Genomic DNA, 23,464 nt, shown 5'->3' on the forward strand with positions numbered 1-23,464 from the left:
ACAAGTATCAGCAGCCCACAGTACCTCAGCCCTCAAGTAACTATTATTCATATGTGGGTTTAAACAAGAGCATCAATATCCCACCGAAATGTGATGCGAATCACAGGCATGTCCAATCAGTCTTCTGCACCATGCCATTACCAGCAAAGTCACTGTCAATGAATAGCAGTTCAAAGCACAAAGTATTTTTCTCTTAAATCAGCACGGAGGCTAACTATAGTGGGCTTACTATAACTCAAACTGAGAAACTAACAGCCCATTCTCAGCCTGTTATGCCTCACTGGACTTACCCACTTTGAGTCAAAGAAGCTTCATGTCTGACTTGTTATTATGCATCTAAACATGGCAAGATATACAATACTGCACAGAAAACAAATGGGCTGTAAAGGGTTAAGAAATATTTACTGGATCTATCCAATAAAACACTTCAAGGAAACAGAACTTAATGCTAAGGATGGAGTAAATTTTTGCCTATTGTTTTCCAAAATTAATAGTAAAGAGTACATTATTCATAACCCCTTTCGCATAGTGCATTTAGGTTGCTACTGTTTTAAGTACCGTACAAATATACAAGCACAATTTAACATTATCTGGAAAAGAATATACATAAAAAAACAAGGCCTTCAATCCAAACCATTGTTTAGGCCAGATCCAATTTAATCTGGTCACCAAGTGCTCCACGTTTGTTCCGCCACTATACGGCCTTTTGGACATGCACAAGTCAGTGTTCATTTTCTCTTTTTTTTAAAAAAAAGGTTTAAAACAACTGCACTCGTGAAAATACACATTTCGAGGCACATCCTGTCGAGAAGGCCTCGACAGTCACGTTTCTTCCCCCAGTACATCAGCCGCTGAAACAACCCTCTTCCTCTTCTAAGACAAAGGCTTCTTTTTAAACATACATCACATCCCCCCCACACACACACACACACCCCAACAACAACAAAAAACCATCAAACCTTCACTGCGGGTAATCGGGTTTTTCAAAAGAAAAAAAAACATATTAAAACCAATCTCAAAACTCTTTCTCCACCGCTGCAATGCGAAAATATAATTATCTTCCTCTCCCGCCCCCTCCAACTTTTATACGATCTAAATTATCGGTCGGTGACACCGCGCTGCATGGATAAACATACACGTATATAGAGATACAGAGATAGATATTATAAATATATATATATATATAAATATATACATATATATAAATATAAATAAAGTGAGGAACGAAACCAGGCCTCGCTGTAAAGTTTAAAGCCGAACCGGGTAAGACGATGATGATGATGATGATGGTGGTGGTGGTGGGGGTGAGAGGGGGGAAAACAGAGGAGGAGACAAAGCTGCAGTGCGTCAAACCGGCGGCGGCGCCTCCCGCAAACCGACCGACGCGGCTCCATCTTTTCTACCTCGAACGGAGACAAAAGAGAGCGCAGGCGGGGGAAGGGGTCCCCGGGGCTCGTGTGCGCTGGAAGCGAGAAGAAAGAAGGGAAAGCGGCGGCGGCGGGTTGGCGGGGGGGGTTGGGGGAGTTGGAAGGAAGGCTCGTGTCGGCCCGGGCCTCAGGCTGTGGCCCTGTCCGCCCGCCTTTCAGCCCCTACCTCGGCCTCTTCCTGCGCGCAAAGTGTCCCGCGTGCGGCCTGCTTTCTCGTGCCCGTGAGAGTGAGCGGTGGGGGGGAGGAGGGAAGAGTTCGACCGAGACGTGAAGGGTGTGGGGGGGGGGGAGGGATAAAGAGGGGGGGCGGGCGAGGGGGGGGGGGGTGTCGGAGACTGACCGGCGTTCACTCACTCACTCCACTCACCCGCCGCTTTGCAGCCAAAGATGGCCGACGGCCAGGCGTGAACGTCGCTGACGTCACCGCGCCGACCTGTCCATCAAAGGCTATCCGGGAGCCGCGCATGCGCCCGCACCCGCGCCGACCTGTCCGTCAAACGCTCCCTGTGAGCAGTGCACATCACACCTGAGGTCAGGGTAACAGCCTCTGGCAGTCGCATGACACCTAGGAAGTGGGCATGGAAGCCTCGACAGTGAAAGGGGACAAAAGAGAGTTCCTGACTCCTCTCTCTTGATCATACGTTTCATTATAATTTGCATCATACGCCATATAACGTAATATACTCCGATCTAAACTGCATTAACATAAGAAATGCTCGACGAAAACAGACCAAGGTCCATCTAGTTCACCTTCCACGATCCTGGCGGCCGCATGCACATATGTCCCAAACTACCTGTGAACTATATCCACAATATGCGTTGTGGTGCATTGTTTGCAAGCGAGAGACCCGAGTTTAATTCCAAGCAGGGCGAAACCTTGGGCAAGTTTCCTTACTCCACACGCTTAATAATAATCCCTCCAAAACAAAAAACAATAATAAATTGGTCATTTTCAATCTACGACTGTTTGCGGGACACTGCTGTGCGCAATTGGCTGCCGCGTTCGCTCACAAATATACGGTCAATTCACTTTACAGTATATTCTGTGAAGCGCTTTGAGACGTCTAGAAGGCGTGAAAAGCGCTATATCAAATGCAAGGATTATTATTATTATTGTTGGAGATGCACCTTCGAATGAGACATCCATGGACCTGTCTGCCTGTTCTTGCGGATGTTAAAGATCCCATGGCATTATTCGTAAAGAGAAGCGTGTTTCTTTCCATGATCCAGCCAACAATACTCCCAAGTAAAATTGGTTATTCACTTTATGGCTCTCTCTGTAACTTTACTGGGAGCAAATTAATTGCTGGATTAACCTACAAAACACAGTCATTACATATTGCAGTATTAATAATAATCCTTGCATTTAATACAGCTCCTTTCATATCGTCAAGACGTCTCAAAGTGCTTCACAAGATATACTATAAAGTGGATTATTGACTCTGTATTTTGTGAGCGAAATCCAGCACCCAGTTGCACACAGTAGTCTTTCAAACAGCCTTGGAGTGAGAGACGAATTGCTTTAAATTCGATAGTGCTATGGGATCTTTTACATCCATCTGAACAGACAGATAGGACTTCAGTTTAACATCTCATCCAAAGGACAGAATATCCAGTGAAGCATTTTGAGATGTCCTTGTGAAATGCAAGGTACTATATCAAATGACAAGGAGTTTGTCTTCTGTTCCCCTTTTCCCCTGAAAACATTTAACTATTTTTTCCTTCACAAAAACAGTTACTGTAATACCTCTAACAATTACTGTAAAGCACCTTCGAGATGTTTTGATATTTAAGGCAGTACAAATGCAAGTTTTTTTTATGATGTACCATGCCAAGGTTTCTTGTCCAACATCAGTTACAAAATATAAGGGAGCATTTCTGGCGTCCTCCAGTTCTTCATCTCCTAGCTGTTTGTGGGACATTACAGTGTACAAATTGACTGCCATGTTCATCTACAACAATGCTTAATATGTGAAGTGATAAGATGTTTTGTTGTGAAAAGATGCTATATCTCATACAAGGACTTATTTTTATTCCTATAATGTGTGGCTTAGTGCAAAATAGGTGGTGCAGATTAGGTGATTAAGGACAGCTGGTGTGTAGATATTGAAAAAAATATTACAATTCCAGAGATGTCACAGAAAAGGTCAGATTATTAGTTTGGATTACATGTTGGAACAAAATGCCCAGACATTTATAGTGTGTGAGCTTTACTCAAACTTACTATGAAACTGATAGCAAATAAATATTGTCTGTTTCATATTCATAGATAACATTGCTCAATTTCATAAGGTCAGTGGTACATTGGCATGGGCAAAATGGCTGCTCTAAATGCTTATAAATACTCATTGTGGAATCCTGTAGCTTAATGGTTAGAACACTCACCTCACAAGCGAGAGGACCATTTACTTAATAAAGCAGAAAGACAATACTTTTGCATTGGTTCAATAAGCATAGTTACAGTAGACAGGGTTTCGACAGACAATATTGCCTGTTATGCTCACGTATAGCATGTCACTGTAATGACAATATCAAAGTTCATAAGCAGTAGCGCAAACATCTCTCCCTTATCCTGCTTCTTGTTTCTCTTGTCTCTGGAACGCTGATCATAGCGGCTATTCAATCTCTTGCAGTTGTGTTGCATTGGGGTCTGGTCTTCTCCTTTACTTTTCTCTGATGTTGTTGGAGTTGTTGGAACCTGGAACAGTCGAGGTTGAGCGACTTGAGTCACAGAACCTCAGATAGATGTTCTGCCTTCCTGGAGGAGTGGAAAACACAGTTGCTCTCTCACTAACTCGAACTGAACACCTGGGATGATCAACTCAGAGTGAACAAAGAATAGATTAGCTATATCTCTTTTATCATTGTGCTTTTTTTCACACACAAAGATGATCCGTGTGAATCTGCACGTTCTCACCCACCTGATAGTGTTTAAGCAGGCAGGGACTGTCCTTGTGTGCTGATTCTGTTTAAAACAATGCAGGACCTTAACATCAACAATTAACAAGAGAGCTGCAGCTGTGATAAACTCACTTCTTTCTTCTGAACCAATTTAAATCTCCAAGGCACAAAATACTGACATTTTCCTACAACATTTTATCAAGAGTTATTATACAGATTACCCTGTACCTTGCTTAGATATAAATTCTACAATTCAGCTCAATTTAATTAACAATAATAATCCTTGCATTTGATATAGCACCTTATCACATTTTTGAGATGTCTCAAAGCGTTTCACAGAATATACTGTAAAGTGAACTGACTTAATACTTTTGTGGGCAAATCGTGGCAGACAATTACGCACAGCAGTGTCCCACAAACAATCGTGGATTGAGTGATCAATTTATTTTTAATGTTTATTTTTAAGGGATTATTACCCCCGGAAAAGTGATCCACCAATCGACTAACAACCAGGTTCCTACTTGGTGCTTGGTAAACAGAGGTGTGAGGAGTATGGAAACTTACATAGGATATAGGTCCTCTCGCTTGTAGTTCTAAAAGTAATTTCGATACTGACTGGCAAGCATAAGCAACCTTCACCCGATGAACAAAATAACCAATTCATCATCAAGATTATCATTCCATAGATCAGGTTGACACCAGCTAACAAGCAGGAGCATCTATTTCTGATCACAACTACACAGATGTGAACTTCAGATGTGATCTGAAGATAATAAAGGAGGGGGCAAAGTGAAGGAATTGGGGCAAAGAGGCTCATAGTTTTGGGTATAGTGGCACAGTTGCTGATGGTAGAGCAGAAGGAATGAGGGACATGCAGGAGGCCAGAGCCAGCTGAGTAAAGGGGACAGATAGAAGAGTGAGATGTAAGCGGATCAGAGAAGTGGGACGGTTCCAGGGAATGAAGTGATTTGTATACGAGTGTGAGGAATGATTACTGAGATTATATTAGTGACTGTAACACATTCTCATGAAATTGTCATAGCTAGAAATCCCTCAAAATACCCCCTAAGCAGTTTACAATATCAACGCATTACAAAGAAGTTTTTACGATTGAGTTACAAACCTCATGGCATTATTGACTTAGACAGATCAATTAATGCATTCCTCAAATGGATGAATTTATAATCTGCAATGACTGAGATTAGAACAACTCTGATTCTCCATTTAAGAGCAGTTGTGAATAACATGTTATTGGTTTTGTTTAGTCTACTTGTTGTTCTGTCAGGGCACTCCCTAGAGACAGTGAAAATACATTTAGTGCACAAAACAAAGGGTTTTTTCACTTAAGTGCCCGAGGCTACAATCAGAGATTGTAGAATTTCCTGTTTGGACAGTGGGCTAAAATCCCTATAAAGTGATATGAATCACTGTTTCATAAGGAACTGAGAGCAGCATTAAGCTGCTTTATAATGCATGTTTCTTGCACAATGAGCAGCAAACAAGACATTATGATACTCCAAGCCTCAATTTTCTATGAACGGGTCATTGCTTCCCAGTTTCGTTCCTTCCTCTCCTGCCACTCCCTTTACGAACCCCTCCAATTGTGTTTCCTTTCTGCCCACGCCACAGAACCAGCCTTGGTCAAAGTGACAAATGCCATTTTGTCAATCTGTAACCAGGGCTTCCTCCTCCTTGACCTCTTTGCTGCCTTTGACACCGTTGACCACTCTATCCTCCTCCACTGCCTCTCCTCTCACCTTAACCTTCATGGTTCTGCCCTTGGCTAGTTCAGTTCCTAAGTTTCACACCATCTCCACTTTGTCTCCACAAACAGCTTGTTCCTCAGGGTTATGTCCTTGCTCCTCTCCCCCTCAATATCTACATGCGCCCTCTTGGTGAAATCCTCAGACATGGAGTCAACTTCCACATGTATGTGGATGACACTCAACTCTCTGTCTCCACCTTCGACTCCAGGATCACATGCTGAACTGACAGAATGTCTATCACAGAGATTGAAGGAGGCCTAGCTCCAGAATCTTTGAATTGTAGGAAAACATGTTATGTGCATAACCCACAAATCCAGAGACCTTACTGCTTTTTATACATTGCTGTTTGCTGAAGGTAAACCCAGCTCAGTTTATACACTGTGGTTCTTTTGTTCCGTAAAAGGAGTAGGAAGGAATTAAGACAATACTGAAACACCATATGAAAATGTTAAATACATACAAAACATCAAACTACACTCACAGAGTCTCAATTATAAATTAAAATCTCTAACTCGTGGGTCAGTAAGTAAGAGTAAAATAAGAGTTGGACATGATGGGCTAGTTTCCAAGGTGAGTGGACAATAGATCATGTGGGGTAAAGTAACAAACTACTAACTTTTATAAATTCTAAACCAAAACATGTAAGTATTGGATGTAGAAATTGATCAGCCCTTTAGCCATTGTTTCTTTCTTCTCGAATATCTCTGCCATCGTATTGCTGCAAAATGATTAAATCAAAAACAAAGCATATTGTTCCACACAAAAAATCATTTATTTTCAATTTATATTACACAAATAGTGTGCGGGATATCTTGATGACTGTTAATAGACTCCGAAACACTATCTTGCAAGAAGAATGCTTCATGCATGATGCTGTTGTTGTAGTAGTTGCCGCAGTGTGGAACTGAATCAAGAAGATCCTGGTTCAATCCCTGCTGAGTTACCAATGTCAGCTGGGTAACAATATGGATTCAATTGGCTTCAGCACCCCTGGCTGAAAATAAGCCTCCAAAATTTCAACCTTTGTCTGAGGAATCAACATTAAGATAACGAACAGGGGAACTCATCCCCAAGACAAGATACTGTGTATGTGTCAATGTCAGGTGAGAAAATTGGACTTCGCTGTGCTGCCCTCTACTGGTGCATATGTTGATCACACATCAATGTGTTCAGGACACATGTGAGCAATGGATATTTCAGTGAAGTAACAGAGGAAAAGCCAGTGGGTCCGCAGTATTCCAGGACACTGCTGATGGCAGCACAGGCAGCCTGGCTCATCGGCAGTTTCCTGGAAGGGTAGACCAGTCATTAGGGGCAGGGAGTCAACTCAGCTCCTGTTAACCCTACAAGCCAAAGCCCTGATGGGTAAGATGGTCCTAGCTGGACAAGGAACGAGAGACCTTGCTAGACAGTAATACTAATAATAATCCTTGCATTTGATATAGTGCCTTATCATGTCTTCGAGAGTCTCAAAGCACTTTACAGAATATATTGTAAAGTGTGTTGACTGTATATTTTGTTGGTGAAACGCGGCAACCAATTGTGCACAGCAGTGTCCCACAAACAGTCGTGGATTGAGTGACCAATTTATTATTTTCTTTTGGAAGGAATTATTACCCCCGGGAAAGGGATCCGCCAATCAACTAACAACCCGGTTCCCATTTACTGCAAGGTAAATAGAGGCTTGTGGAGTAAGAAAACTTGCCCAACATTTCGCCCTGCCCGGGAATCAAACCCAGGTCTCTCGCTTGTGAGGCGAATGCTTTAACCACTGAACTACAGGACTCTACAGTAATATCAATGGCAAGCCATGTAGTTTTAGCTGGTTAGACTCCAGCAATACTCCAACCCCAAGAGGTCCCCAAACCTTGGCTCTTGCCAACCTACACCTAATATTTTCCAGAATTAGGTAAACAGGATGTGTCCCTCCAGGGAGAGAGTGCACATTCCATTCCAACAATCTGTCTCTGGGATTTCCATGTGTAGGTGGGATGCATGTAAATCTCAGCTTGGTTTGGATACTCTTAAGCATGGTGATGGGTTTCTGGTTGTCAGACATCTGGCTGACCAAAAACACCAAGAGAGAATCCCTTTGAATAGTGCTATGGGGTCTTTAATGTCCACCTGAACAAGTGACTTTGTGGATATTGATGGAAAACATCTTTCATCCCATCAAAAATTCTCCGGAAGAAAAATGGGGCAACCTGCAAGAAGTTTACACTGAAGGTTGTTAGAAACGTTATTGCTTTACCCCAGTCGTTATTGAAGCCAAGTCAATGTATTTTTCAGCTTTGAAAGGGGGATCTAACCAAATACTTGAGGAACAATAATATTAAAGGAGTAATAGTCGGACACTAGCATTAGAATAGATAGCTCCTGTTGGGAAGTGCAGATAGCAGGAGCTGATTACCTTCTCCATTGCAACTTTTTGATTGAATTAATACACATGCGCTCTACATATCACAAGCTAGTTTGAACAATCTTTTTTCGGATTGATTTCACCCAGTAAGAACAGACTCTACTTACTCAGTGAATGCAAGAATTTACTGCTGTCTCCAATCTGTAGCTTTAGAAATCCAAACTCATTGGCATTTTGCAAGATGAACTTTGCAACCCAGAAATAAGTACAGTATTGTCTGAGAGGCAACAAAATAACAAATAACCCTACTTTAAAGCAAAATCCTGTGAGGTGCATTGAGAAGTCCTCCCAACATGAAAAGGCGCTATATCAAATACAGCTTCAACCAAAACCATTGAAATGATATGTAAGGATTTCCCTTTGTTAATATCTAATGGATTGGATGCAACACACTTTATATCTCCTAATGGTGATGGTTTGAATTAAAATCTACGCCCACACGCTTTTTTTTTCAAAAACACCCCTCCTGCTCCTCATGCTATAACGGTATCATTTTCAAAGCTGTAATTTCATGATATGACATCTTCACTCAGAACTGAGTGGATTTTTGGAAAAGTGGCAATAAATTAAGTTAATCGTATCCGTTTAATTCTGAAAACGTTTAGTTTCAAAACATTTCGATTTAACCCAAGTCTATCAGGTGCCTCTCTTTTGGTGCGACAATTATTCATTTTGCTTTAAAATGTGACCTATTTATTGCATGTTAAAACATAAGCACAGTTCTATGTGCTTTGAAGGCTTGTAATCCGTCACTTATGTCAATCATGACACATTCTGATGCTGACAGCTCGAATATAAGGCTATAGTTCCATAAGATGAAGTTGTCACAAGCTATTACTATCTTATAGCAAAAATGGCTACAGGTGGGCACCTGCCAAAAACACAGACAAGCTGCACATCAACTTGTCTCTTCTCATTTCCTTCTTAATTCAGAAATGTTACCTTATGTCTCCAGTAGTGAAAAACAGCATCACAACTTGCTTGTGGCTCAAACTGATATTACTGTTTCAAAGTTTATAGACTGGATTTCAACCTCCCTGAGTCGGAAGTTTGTGGATTCATGCTACATGTCAAGGCTTGGAAATCACAATTTAGGCTGACACTCCAATGCAGTGCTAGAGTTTGCTGCTGCGTTCGCCTACAAATCTACAGTCCCTACACTTTACAGCAAAATCCTGTGAGGTGCTTTGAGAAGTCCTCCCAACATGAAAAGGCACTGTATCAAATACAAGAATTATTACTATTTAATTCCTTGAGGCTGCGGTTGAAGCATTTCGACATGGTGGTGCGCTGTACCAAAATTATTCATTTCCACATAATTGCCGTTAATTATTGCTGACTGAAGCCCATGTAGATGTGTTTGCATTGATCATTGTTATTGTTATGATAATTAGGATTATTTGAATAACTTGTATGTGTACCAAGGACACTCACACGCTATGTGATTGAAGGTACACTGTTTTTTGCCTTGTGAAAGCCTTTGTTTTGAATTTTAAAATGTACAACATTTCAGAAAGACACATGGCAAGTTATTCAAATAATCCTAATTGTCACAACAATAACAATGATTAAAGCAAACACATCTGCATGGGCTTCAATTCAGTAGTAATTAACAACAATTATGTGGTTATGAATAACCATCAGAATATTTCAAAATCACTGTTGCCCATCATTGAAACATTGATAACATTCTGGCAATTTTCATTTTTCATTGTGTGTTAGGGCTTAATGACCCAGCCCTAACACACAATAGACTAACATTAATTGAATAAAAGGATAGATATTCGCTAAAATAGTATTTATTAAAGTCACCAATTACCATGACAGTCTGTTTCTCAAGCAAATGCTCTTTACTTTTCTTCCACAGCAACAACTAAACCAGACAAATAAGACAGTGAAGGCACTATGGTCTTTGAAGAAAACTCACAGAAGGTAGAAAGCTGTACATAACATAAAAAAATGTTATATCTGAATACATGAAGCATTCGGAATAAAACTGATGAATTAAAAGCAAAGATAGACACATATGGGTACGATCTAGTAGCCGTCACTGATACATGGTTACAAGGAGATCTAGGGTGGGAGTTAAATAGTCCAGGGTTCTCAGTTTACAGGAAAGATAGGCACTGTGGGAAAAGAGGTGGGGGGTAGCCCTGTTAATTAGAGATGAAATAAAAGCAGTGGAGAGGAAGGATCTGAAGGAGGTCGAGACAAAATGGATTCTTTCCAACAGTGGAAATAAAAATAATACATGGCAGAAAATATTATTGGGAGTGGTTTATAGACCCCCAAAACAGTGATCACAATATAGCACAGGGTATTAATCAAGAAATCAGTTGAGCATGTAGGAAAGGTAAAGCGATAATAGTGGGTGATTTCAATCTCCACATAGATTGGGAAAACCAAATCAGCAAAAGTTGGTCAGAAGAGTTCATTGAGTGTATGAGAGATAATTTTCTAGAGCAGCATGCCGAGGAACCAACTAGGGGACAGGCCATCCGAGATCTTGTTTTGTGTAACGCAACAAGGCTAGTTGGTAGTGTAGGTATTAAGAATCCTCTAGGGCAGAGTGATCACAATATGATTGAATTCTGCATTAAGTTAGAGAGGGATATAGTTAAATCTGAGGCAAGTATTCTGAATTTAAATAGGGCTAATTTTGTAGGTATGAGGAAAGATTTAGGTAAAATAGACTGGAGAATAAGATTAAGAGGTAAAAATGTAGACCAACAGTGGCAAATATTTAAGGATGTAGTGCAAAATTCTCAACGGTCGCATATTCCCTTGCGGAATAAGAGTACCACAGGGAAAGCAATTCATCCGTGGCTAACTAGAGCAGTTAGGGAAAGCATCAAATTAAAAGAAAAGGCTTATAAAACTGCCAAGAAAAGCAGCAAATCTGAAGATTGGGAGAGTTTTAGAAACCAGCAAAAAAAAACTAAAAACTCATTAAGAGCGAGAAAAAGGAGTATGAGGGTAAGCTAGCTAGGAACATTAAGTCTGATTGTAAAAGTTTTTACAAATACATTAAGAGGAATAGGCTAGTGAGGGTAAATGTAGGTTCACTTCAGTCAGAGACGGGAGAAATTGTAATGGGGGATAAGGACATGGCAGAGTCCCTAAATGGGTACTTTGCATCTGTCTTCACCCTAGAAGACACAAGTCTGCCAACAATAGAGATGCACCAAGGGGATAAGGACAGGAAGCAACTTAGGGAAACTTTCATGAGTAGAGAATTGGTGCGAGGGAAACTGTTAGCACTAAAAAGTGACAAATCCACTGGTCCGGATGGCTTGCATCCCACGGTTTTAAAAGAGGGAGCTTATGAGATAGTGGAGGCCTTACGTCTGATCTTCCAAAATTCCTTGGATTCTGGAACAGTCCCCATGGATTGGAAGATCGCAAATGTCATAACACTATTTTAAAAAGGTGGAAAGGAAAAGATGGGGAACTATTGGCCAGTTAGTCTCACATCAGTGATAGGAAAAATTTTAGAATCATTGATTAAGGATGTGGTAGTGAGGTATTTATGGGAGCACAATATAATTAGGCCAAGTCAACATGGCTTTACAAAAGGGAAGTCATGGTTGACAAATCTCAAATTGTTTGAGGATATTTTGAGTAAACTAGATAAGGGTGAATCAGTGCATGTGGTCTATTTGGACGTCCAGAAGGCATTCGATAAGGTGCCGCATAAAAGGTTAGTCCAAAAGATAAGGGCCCATGGAATTGGGGGAGCATATTAACGTGGATTGGGGAATGGTTAACGGGTAGGAAACAAAGAGTAGGGATAAACGGGTCCTTTTCAGATTGGCGGGATGTGACTAGTGGAGTGCCACAAGGATCAGTCCTTGGGCCTCAGCTATTTACCATCTACATCAACGATCTAGATGAGGACATTGAAGTTAATATATCTAAATTTGCGGATGACACAAAACTAGGAGGAAGTGTCAACACAGAGGATGACATTAAAAAAATGCAGCGCGACATAGATAGGTTAGGTGATTTGGGCAGGTAAGTGGCAAATGAAGTATAATGTAGGGAAGTGTGAAGTCATCCACCTAGGTAGCAAAAACAGTAGAGCGGGTTATTTTTTAGAAGGGGAGAGATTGGAATGTGTTAGCGTCCAGAGGGACTTGGGTGTCCTTGTACACCAATCACAGAAAGTTAGTCTGCAGGTGCAGCAGCAATTAGGAAGGCGAACGGTATGTTAGCATTCATTATGAAAGGATTAGAGTATAAGAGTAGGGAAGTCTTGCTGCAACTGTATAGGGCCCTGGTGAGACCACACCTGGAATACTGTGTGCAGTTTTGGTCTCCTTATTTAAGGAAGGATGTACTTGCCTTGGAGGGGGTACAGCGTAGATTTACTAGGTTAGTACCAGGGATGAAGGGGATGAGTTACAAGGATAGGCTGACCAATTTGGGCCTATATTCTCTAGAATATAGAAGAATTAGAGGTGTCTATAAGATCATCAAAGGGCATCATAGAGTAGACAGTGGGAGATTGTTTCCACTGGTTGGAGAAACTAAAACCAGGGGTCACAACCTTAAAATCAGAGGCAGCCCTTTCGCACTGAGTTGAGGAAGAACTTCTTCACTCAAAGGGTGGTGAATGTATGGAACTCACTACCCCAAAGGGCTGTTGACGCTCAGTCCTTGAACATATTCAAGACTGAGATAGATAGATTTCTTATTGCAAAAGGGACTCATGGAGTCCTGTAGCTCAGTGGTTAGAGCACTCGCTTTGCAAGCGAGAGACCTGAGTTCAATTCCAGGCAGGCCGAAACCTTGGGCAGGGTTCCTTACTCCACATGCCTAATAATAATCCCTCCAAAACCAAAAACAATAATAACTTGGTCATTTTCAATCTACGACTGTTTGTGGGACATTGCTGTGCGCAATTGGCTGCCGCGTTTGCCCACAAATATACAGTCAATTCACTTTACAGTGTGTTCTGTGAAGCGCTTTGGGACGTCCTCCCGACGTGAAAAGCGCTATATCAAATGCAAGGATTATTATTAAGATCAGCCATGATTGAATGGCAGTGCAGGCTCGAAGGGCCGAATGGCCTATTCATGCTCCTACATGTTATGTTATGGCAGGTGTCTCCATTTATGTTAAATTCCACCTCAAACTAATAGAAAGAAGTGGTGATCTGAGAGGAACTTCTCAGCCTAAGCAAATTGAAAGAAAAACAGAACAGCTGCCAATACTACAAAGACAGCCAACAGTTGGAGCACTGTGAGCGAGGGCTGTTCCTCACTGTCAGCGAGAACACGCGTTTTAGTTGCCTTGATGATTCGGTCCCACTGGGTCAGGATAGAATCTCTGGCTCCTGGCCACTTCCCAGGCCCAGTCACACGGTATTGGTAAGGAGTGCATGGGCCGAAGAAAATCTCATACGCCAGACGTGGATCACTGAGGAGCAGCTCCTTTACATTGGGTTTCACTCCAATCAGCTCAGCTAATTCATCCATGTAGGGTATATAATCCACTTGGATAGTGTGTCTTGAGGAACAGACGTATCTTACATAAAGCAAGAGACAGGAGAAAGTGAGAGAGAGAGATATACACAAGTTTAATGGTGATGCGCTTAATTTGGTCACTAGATATTTTAAGAAGAGATAAGAACAACAACAGCAACTTGCATTTATATAGCGCCCCTCAAGCAGGATAGCGTCCCAGAGTGCTTGACAGTGGCGCAGCATGATGCCAAGCCGGGGGGAGGGGACAAGACAATAGATACAGTGGGGGCAAAGCCACAAAGATCTACCAGTTTCTATAAATTCTAATCAAGATCTTGTAAACATTGGATGTCAAATTGATCAGTTGCAGTATGTGTAGAATCCTCACCTTTTAGCCATTGCTTCTTTCTTCTCCAATATCTCTGCCATCATAGTGCTCTCAGAAGGTAGTTTAACTAAGCCTATAAACGATTCAGACAAAAAATAAAGCATATTATTCCAACGACAAATTAACAACAAATTACATTTGTATAGCATCTTTTACCAGTGCTTTGGGACGTCCTCCTGACATGAAAGGAGCTCTATGAATGTGACTTTGTTGTTGTTGTTTGTTGTTCACATCAGGAGAATGTCCCTAGGCGCTGGGATTCCAGGCAGAAAATCAGGTTTACTCCTTTTATTTTCTAAAAGACAATGGATTTTTAGAGGCCATTAGGAAGTAACGGCAGTGAGGAATTGAATAGAAAAGGTCCCAGGTTCAATTCCTGATCTGTACTGAATTAGGTGATCTTAGCTGGGGGGAGAGGTAGATTCCACAAATGGTTTCAAAACACCTATCCCTGACTTAGAAAAGGGAGAAAATCAGCCAGGGATAGGTCTTTGCCTTTGATATAATGCCTTGTCACGTCATTGAGACATCTCAATGTGCTTCACAGGATATACTGTAAAATGGATTGACTGTGTATTTTGTGGGTGAAACACAGCAGCCAGTTGCACAAAGCAGTGTCCCACAAACAGCCGTGTGTGACCAAGTGACTGACCAATTTTATTTGGGGGATATAGGGAGAAACTCCCTTCTCTTTTCGAATAGCGCCAAGGGATCTTTAACACTAAACAGGCAGATGGGACCTCGGTTTAATGCCTCATCCAAAGGACGGCACCTTTCGCAATCCAAAACACCCCCAGCACTCCATTGGAGTGTCAGCTTAGACTGTGTGATTCCAAGTCCCGACATGGGGTTTGATGAAATCACAACCTTCTGACTCAGAGGCGAGAGTGCTACCACTGAGTTAGGGTGACACATAATATAATGATATTGAAAGTGCTGACTGTGCATTTCCAGCATGGTCCAGGATTGCAATGCAAGGATTATTATTATCAATGCATTAAATGCAGACTTTGTTCTATTAATATGATTTCACTATGGAAAGCAATGTATTCACACAGTGAAAGCTTCAACACAAAGTAGAACAATTTGTTCAAGCTTATAGAGGTTGTTCAAGTGGAGTCCTATAGGTTAGTGGTTAGAGCGTTCACCTCGCAAGCGAGAGGATTTGGGTTTGATTCCTGGGCGGGGCAAAACCTTAGGCAAGTTTCCTTACTCCACATACCTCTGTTTACCTAGCAGTAAGTAGAAACCCGGTTATTGGCCGATTGGCCAATAAAAAATAATAATTTAGTCACTCAATACACAGTGGTTTGTGGGACACTGCTGTGCGCAATTGGCTGGCACATTCCACCCACAGAAATATACAATTAATTCACTTTACAGTGTTTTCTGCGAAGCACATTGAGACGTCTGAAGACGTGATAAGGCTCTACATCAAATGCTAGGATTATTATTGTTCTATGTTCTATGTCTTTTCCTCATTTTCCCTTTTAACATTGTGGTTCCTACCTTTGAACACTCTTGTTGTCCAACGTGCCTGAAGTTCTGCTATTGGCATGATGGCTCCAATGGGCTGGATGTAACCAATGAAGGCTAGTGTCGGCTGCTCCAGCTGAGGTGGAAAGACATACTTGTAAAGCGAAACTTGGTTGTTCTTAACTTTTACAACCTCATCCAGAAATGGAAAGCAGAAGGTGTATCCCGTTGCAAATATCACCACATCAATGTCTTCCTCCACGGTTCCATCTTCAAAGATAGCAGCGGTCTCAGTAAACTGCTTCACATTGGGTTTCACCAGAAGAGTCCCTGATAAAATTCGATTTGGTAAATCATCATTGACCATTGGGTGTTGGCTAACGTACCTATTAGACAAAGATCAAAACAAAAATAATTACTACAATCCAACAATACCTCTACCATGTATTGCAGAAATCAGAGTGAGGATTGACCAAAATCTAGATCGCTATAACAACAACAACATTGCATTTACAGAGCGCCTTTCACGTCGGGAGGATGTCCCAAGGCGCTGGACAGTTGGGTCGGGACCCGAGCAGGGGGGAAATGGTCAGGATGAGGGGAGGGAAGGGAGGGAGGGAAGGGAGGGAGCGAGGAGGGGAGGGAAGGGAGGGAGCGAGGAGGGGGTAAAGAGTCGAGAGGGGAGCTGAAGGCACGGTTGAAGAGAAAGGTCTTGAGACCGGACTTGAAGGAGGAAAGGGAGGAGGCAAAGCAAAGGCACTGAGGGATGGAGTTCCAGAGTCTCGGGGCTATAAAACACTTTGAGATGTTGCGATGTGAAAAACATTATACAAATGCACATTGTATTGTAAGTTTCATTATATGAAATAAAACAGATTGCTAGATATTTCAGACCTGTGCTTAGGCTGTAGACCATAGTTTGCATGATTAAATCGTTCATTCAATTTTCTTTCCACTAGCCAAGTTAATACAGACACAGGTAACATGTTTTGGATTAACACATTGAAGCGAGTGCTGAAATACACATCCGCAGGGATTCCATTTTGTCCTACACGATTAAGTATCCAGGAACCTCTTCTTGTACTAAGAAATACCTACAAGAGAAGAAAGTATCTTAGATTTGAATGATGATATTAAGTTGTAAAATCTTCTTCATGTGCAATGTATGTTAACACACTCTTGTATTTCATAGTGGGTTTGCAGCATTAATTTTTATTCTATATCAGCAGGAATATCTAATTTACAGAAACCCATTTAGCTTGTGCTGGTGTTTTTCCAACCTTATAAGCCACCTGATCTAATCCCCTCTTCTACTCATTCCTTGTTCCATTTAATGTTCCCCCTTTTCAACAACACGACCACCAACAACTTGCATTTATATAGTGCCATTCATATTAAGTGACCTTGGAGTATTTTACAAGGTTGGACATCTAGGAAGATGGGTAAGCAGGAGATGGCCATTAGATGCGTTCGAAGAAGTAGGATTTGATGTGGAACTTAAAGATGTTCCAGAAGTTACGGGTGGAGAATCTGAAGGCTTGGCCACCAATTGGTGGCATTGGGAGATGCCAAGCCCGAGTTAGCCAAGCGGAGGGAGAGAGAGAAGCAGTATGGTAGGAAATGATCGGAAAGATAAGGAAGTGCCAAGGTATAGATGGAGTTGTAGATGAGGATGAGCACCTTGAAATCGATAGCAAGATAGTGGAGCTGGGTGATGAGTTTGCAGAGTTTTGTGCAGGTGAGTTGCAACTTTTAAATTCTTTAAGATATCTATCTAAATTCCCTTTTGAAAGAATTTGAAAAATCTCAACCTCAACAATGGTTTGTAGCCAAGAAATGCCCAACCCTCATGTAAATATTGTTTTCCCAAACTCGTTTTTTAATTTCCTTTTGGAAAATTAAAGGATCATGCCAGAGCACCACTAAGCAGTCCAACCCTGGATAACACCCAGTTTCTGATGCTAACTAGCCGCCTAAAATATGGCCGGCTGACTTTTAGATTGTCAGGTTGCTGCGGATGTCATTTCCTGCATATTGTGCAGAAAACACCATTGATGACTCTAAAGTCAGCCATACTTCATTTACAACGGGGGGTGTGACTTTTGAATCCAGACTCAGTATTATAACGGGATTGCCACTGTAAGTCATGTATTCAACCCATTTTAAACCGTGCTATTTTTCTACAATAGGTTCTACACCAATCTGTCATTCCTTTCACCATTCGTAGTGTTATTGCTACCAAACTACAACAGCATCAACTGACAGGAAGAGAAAGTTTTACTGAAAAGTAACTTACTTTTGTTTCACACAAATATAATAAAACTATTTCAGACACACTTTTCTTTGTATTGGCAGTTACCTGTTTAGCATGCCGACTAATCTCAACAGCAAGGTCGCCTCCAGAATTTCCAATTCCAATTACAATCACCCTTTTTCCTTCAAAGGCTCCCGGATCCTTATATTCCTTGCTGTGCATGTACTGGCCACTGAACTTTTCAATGCCTAATGGAAGGCAAACAGATAAGAATTTTAAAGAATTGCACTTGGTCAAAAGAAACTGCCTATTTTGCAGTATTTCCTAAGAGACTAAGGAAGCCTGGTTACACACAGGAGTGCTCCTACTGGTAACCAGTAAGTATGTTACACTCCACTAGAATAACAACAACAACTTGTATTTATATAGCGCCCTTCGCATGGGGTAGCGTCCTGGAATACAATCTACTTCTAGAGAGGCATTACTGCATATCAGTGGAAATTCTAATGATCAGGAAGCTGAGATGAATTGTATCCTGCATTTAAAAGACTTTTCTAAATTCATAAGGTTTTTCTTCCCATGAAAACAGAAAAAAGCATTGAAATTATGACAGTTTAGTTATTCCAGAGAACATCACGTTCTGGAATACATTCCATCTCAATGATTCAATAATGGTTTAGTTAACACACTGTGCTTATTGCTGCAAACACATGTAGCTGACCCTGACTTCTCAGCAGAACTTGCTCCGTGTGTGATCCAGTTGGTATATTCTTCTACTCACCAGGGAAACAATTCAGAGGTAAATTGGGGTCTGAATGGTGACCAGTACAGACCAGAACTGCATCAAAAATGGCTGATTCCAGGTTGTCCTCGCCGTCTCTTGTTACAACATCCCACTGTCCAGAGGAGGAAAAATCTGCTCGCTTCTTCATGCTGCATACATTATGCTACAGAAAGAGAACACAGGTGAAACCATTACTGATCCAGTTGCTTCTGGTTAAAAGAGCCTGATTAAAACCCAAAGCTTGAAAGTAAAATAAATTCTTGTGAATATTTCAAATCTTACCTTAAACCGTATGTACTTCAGCAGATCAAAATGCTTAGCATAAAGCCGGAAGTATTCTATAATCTTGGAATTATGCATGTAGTTTGGATAATGTGCAGGGATTGGAAAATCACTGAAGCACATCATTTCTTTAGAGGTATTGATAATCACAGATTTGTAGATGCTGGCCTTCTGATTGGTTGCTTTATCCTAATAAAAAATATATAATTTAACTCATGGAATTATTTTAGTTTTGAATTATATTTTTCCAAAGCATAACTACATTTTCAGCAATTAATATTCTAACATTTGCATTCTATAATAAGTAATCCTTGCATTTGATATGGTAACGTGTGATGCCATTGGAATATCTCAAATCGCTTCACAGGATTTACGTATTTACAGTGATTGTAAGAAATCTGTAGGCAAATATGGCAGTCAATCAGTGTCCCACAAACAACCATGAAGTGAATGATCAATTTTATCTGAGAGGTTGTTGGCCAAGACACTCGGCAAAACTCCCTTCTTTTTTTAAATGGTGCCGTGGGATTTCACAACGTCCACCTGAGCAGGATGGAACCTTAGTTTAACGTCTCATCCGAAGGAAGGCACCTCTGACAATGCAGCACTGTTTTGGAGTGCCAGCCTAGACTGTGAACTCAGTGTCATGATGTAGGGCTTGAACCCACAAACTTCTGACTCAGTGGTGAGAGTGCTACCAGCTGAGCCGAGCTGACACCTTAAATGACATGCACCACAAAGCCGAGTGTGTTTGGCGCCAATCGTTCCAAATGAAACACTCAAAACCACCTGATAATTCCATAGGCCCCCAACATCATCGGACCTCTCAAAGCAGACAGGTTCCAAGCCTTCATCCAAACAGCACTTTGTAGCAGTGAGTCCACTGTTACCAGCCCCAATGATGGCAACTCGTTTCACCATGCTGACCTAACAAGACATAAAGCCATGCATTGAAAGGCATTTGTTTTCTTTTGTTTTAAAATGTTAAATTTTATCTTACTTAGTAAACAATCTGATTGAGAAATGCAACATATTGACTAAGTGTGTTGCAAACGTTCCTCAAATAAAACAGTGTAAATAACCCGATTCAGAAAAGAACCCTGCAAACACTGCAAGCAAAAAAGTGAAACCTTTTTTCTGGCACTTATTTTGCATTGAAATGTCTTAAAGTGCTTCAAATTTAATAAACGTTTGTTGGCAAACATAGCAGCTATTTCCTCCAACAAACACTGTCATTAGATGGTATGGAAGATGGAGTATTATTGGCCAGGACATCATAACAAAATCCTTTCTCCTTTTAAGAACAGCATCAAACATTTTCAATCAAATCTTAAGGTCTAAAATTGACCTGTCTCTCCATTGCTTCAGGATTGCATTACCATGTTGATTTTAAAATCAAAGTATATTATTAAAAATAACAATAATTCTTGCATTTGGTATAGCGCCTTATGATTCCATTGTGACATCTTAAAGCACTTCACAGAATATACTGTAAAGTGGATTAAGAGCAAAACTTGTCAGAAACTCACAAAAGTTATGGATACGTTTGTAGAGATGTGCGTCAACCATGGTGATTGTGGCAGAGGTTAGATCAAGTTACATGCGGGATCCAGTTTTAGTTTTTGAAGGGAATCTGAAGGTAGTAATCACCATTAATGTTTAAACTCTATTTTGTTTAAAGTAGAAATTATATTTTGTTAAAAAAGTTAGAATTGTTTTTCTTGCACAAACACACGCACGCAGTTGTTATGATGTGGAATACCTTAGCATAAATAGTCATAACAACATTTCAAAAGGAATAAACAGGTCAGGAAAAATATTAAGATGATGGGGAGGGAGGGAAGGGAGAGAGAGAGAGAGAGAAGAGTAGGAGAATGAGATTGCAACAGATGTGTGTGGACATCTTTGTTGCGGATACAGAAGGTTTGTTTAATTTATATAATTATAACAACGGCAAAATTATATTTGTATAGCGCCTTTCACATCGAGAGGACGCCCCAAGACGCTGGACAGTTTTAGACCCCAGCTGGGGGTCGAGGTCGGGGAGGGTGGAGGGCAGGGGGGGAGGCAGGGAGATCGAAAACACGGTTGAAAAGGAGGGTCTTGAGGGGGTCTTGAAGGTGGCAAGGGAGAGGTCGAGGTGGAGGGATTGGGGGATGGAGTTCCAGAGGGTGGGGAAAGAGTGGCGGAAGGCCCGCGTGCCAATAGAGGAACGAGCGAGGCGGGGGACGTGAAGCAGGCTGGAGCCCGCTGAGTGGAGGAAGCGAGCAGGATGGTAGGGGGTTAGGAGGTCGCAGAGGTAGGGGAGAGCAAGACCATGGAGGGCTTTAAGGGTGAGGACCAGCATCGTGAACTGTATCCTCTGTGTGATGGGAAGTCAGTGGAGTTAGGCGAGGATGGGGGTGATAGGGTCACGGAGCCTAGTGCAGGAGAGGTCGTGGACTGCAGAGTTCTGGATGATCTGCAGCCTATGGAGGGAGGAGTCAAGGAGGCCGACAAGCAATGAGTAGCAAAGCCTGGATGTAATGAAAGCATGTATGAGGGTTTTATATTATGTATAATCTGCATTCCTGCATTAAGAGAGTAACTATGGTGATGATGGCTGATTTCGGATCAAATTTCACACGGGATCCAGTCTGAGTTTTTAAAGTCAAAACTATTGTGTGCACAGATATTATGAGTCGCTTCTCTATACTGCAATCAAACTGTGATTCATTCTTTGCATTACTACATTGAACAAATACTGAAGTTTCTGTTTGTGTGCGTACAACTAACTAACAATACAGAATGTACCGATTCGAAACCTATTATGGTTTAAACATGGAAAGTCTTTTCTGCATTAACAAATCTGATTGTACTTACTCCACCAAGTGGAAGGAGCTGTTGTTCTGTCTCTGATCTCGCTCAGTCTGTAACAAAAGCCTACAAGCAGCTGTTCACAAAGCAAACATTTTACAAAGTGAACTTTGTAACTCAGGGAGGAGTCTCGAACAAAAGCACAGTTGCATAGTTTTCACATTCAACGATTACCCACCCACCCATTTTCTTGCCAACTATTTCTCTTCCGTGTCATGTTCAGTGATGCTTTGTATTGAACAACTTTTTGACTCGGAACTAAATAGCAAATAAGTTTTTTTCTACTGTGGGAGAAATTCCACATGGTCTGGATTTACTCTGTGTAGCATTTTTGTGCATCCAGAATCCGGCAAATTATTAAATGCAACCTTAACTTTTGAAGCCAGTTTATTGCAAGTTCTTTTAAGAAATAAAGAACACCAGCTTTAAATCACGACCCCATGTAAAACTTCTCCCAAATAGAACTGCTCCTCTTTGTAATCTGACACCAGCATCAATCACAATTCTGACAGCTGGGATTGTTCTCCTTAGTGCAGAGAAGGTTGAGGGGAGATTCAATAAAGGTGTTCAAAATTATGAGGGGTTTTGTTAGACTAGTTGAGGAGAAACTTGTGGTTCTGGCTGGTGGTTCGGTAACCAGAGGACACAGATTTAAGATACTGGTCAAAAGAACCAGAGGTGAGATGAGGAGAATTTTTTTTACCCAGAGAGTTGTTACGATCTGGAATGCACTGCCTGAAAGGGTGGTGGAAGCAGATTCAATAGTAGCTTTCAAAAGGGAATTGGATAGGTATTTACAAAGGAAAATATTGTAGGACTATGGGATAAGAGAGGGGGAGTGGGACTAGTTGAATAGCTTTCAAAGATCCGGTACAGGCACGATGGGCCGAATGGCCTCCTTCTGTGCTGTAAGATTCTATGGGATGTTAACATTTCCTTTCTAAGGACACAGTTCCCAAGTTATGCTTTCTTACTATAGGGTTCCTAATATTTATCTTCAATAATCCTTGCATTTGATAATAGTTCCTCATCATGTTGAAACATCTCAAAATGTTTCAAATACTTTTAACTATAGTGACTGTATTTGGTACCGACTCCCTGTTCGGGTCCAAATCCCTGACTGACCAGCACCTTGGGACGTCCTTGTGAAAGGCACTATACAAATGTAATTTGTTGGTGTTGTGGTTGTTTATAGACTATGGGGCAAACATAAATTTTAAGCCACTTTTCAATGCTGGAAACATAAGGAAGATTGAGATAATTCATAACTGATTCAATGTGAGATGTTATGAAATATCACAAATTTCCACCCTGTGCTTCAAAACTAATGATTAAGGCAAAAAAGGAATTTTAATATCTTTTCATTTTCCCGTAGAGCCATTTTACTGACAGACAGCAAAAAATAGAATGAGCAAAATCTCTTCAATGAATGAATGGTGGGTG

At 41.2% G+C, this 23,464-nt stretch overlaps 2 protein-coding genes across 2 annotated transcripts in view; both read right to left on the reverse strand.

Annotated features, from left to right (window-relative positions):
* The window catches only part of prrc2c (proline-rich coiled-coil 2C), a 37,520-nt gene extending 35,668 nt beyond the window's left edge, over positions 1–1,852 (reverse strand). The window contains 1 exon segment of the mRNA XM_042335521.1: positions 1,795–1,852. The gene's annotated coding sequence lies outside the window, so the exon portion shown is untranslated.
* Positions 1,853–13,576: 11,724 nt separating this feature from the next.
* LOC103180026 (flavin-containing monooxygenase 5) lies at positions 13,577–22,211 on the reverse strand. The gene is made up of 9 exons (XM_007895632.2): positions 22,028–22,211; positions 19,955–20,092; positions 19,166–19,354; positions 18,881–19,046; positions 18,205–18,347; positions 16,740–16,939; positions 15,879–16,231; positions 14,370–14,442; positions 13,577–14,042 (listed from the first exon to the last, which is right to left on the reverse strand). The coding sequence occupies exons 2-9, from the start codon at positions 20,084–20,086 to the stop codon at positions 13,691–13,693; spliced, it is 1,608 nt and encodes a 535-aa protein (XP_007893823.1). The 5' UTR covers positions 20,087–20,092; positions 22,028–22,211; the 3' UTR covers positions 13,577–13,690.
* Positions 22,212–23,464: the final 1,253 nt, after the last annotated feature.

Source organism: Callorhinchus milii, unplaced genomic scaffold (assembly GCF_018977255.1).
Source record: "Callorhinchus milii isolate IMCB2004 unplaced genomic scaffold, IMCB_Cmil_1.0 Scaffold5, whole genome shotgun sequence".
NCBI lineage: Eukaryota > Metazoa > Chordata > Chondrichthyes > Chimaeriformes > Callorhinchidae > Callorhinchus > Callorhinchus milii.

Excerpts from the sequence above, each read along its gene's own strand:
- LOC103180026 (XM_007895632.2), bottom strand. The coding sequence starts at position 20,086 with ATGGTGAAACGAGTTGCCATCATTGGGGCTGGTAACAGTGGACTCACT. Across the intron at positions 19,355-19,954 it reads GGGGCCTATGGAATTATCAG|GATAAAGCAACCAATCAGAA; the intron begins GTGGTTTTGAGT and ends ATTTTTTATTAG. Across the intron at positions 19,047-19,165 it reads TGAAGTACATACGGTTTAAG|CATAATGTATGCAGCATGAA; the intron begins GTAAGATTTGAA and ends CTCTTTCTGTAG.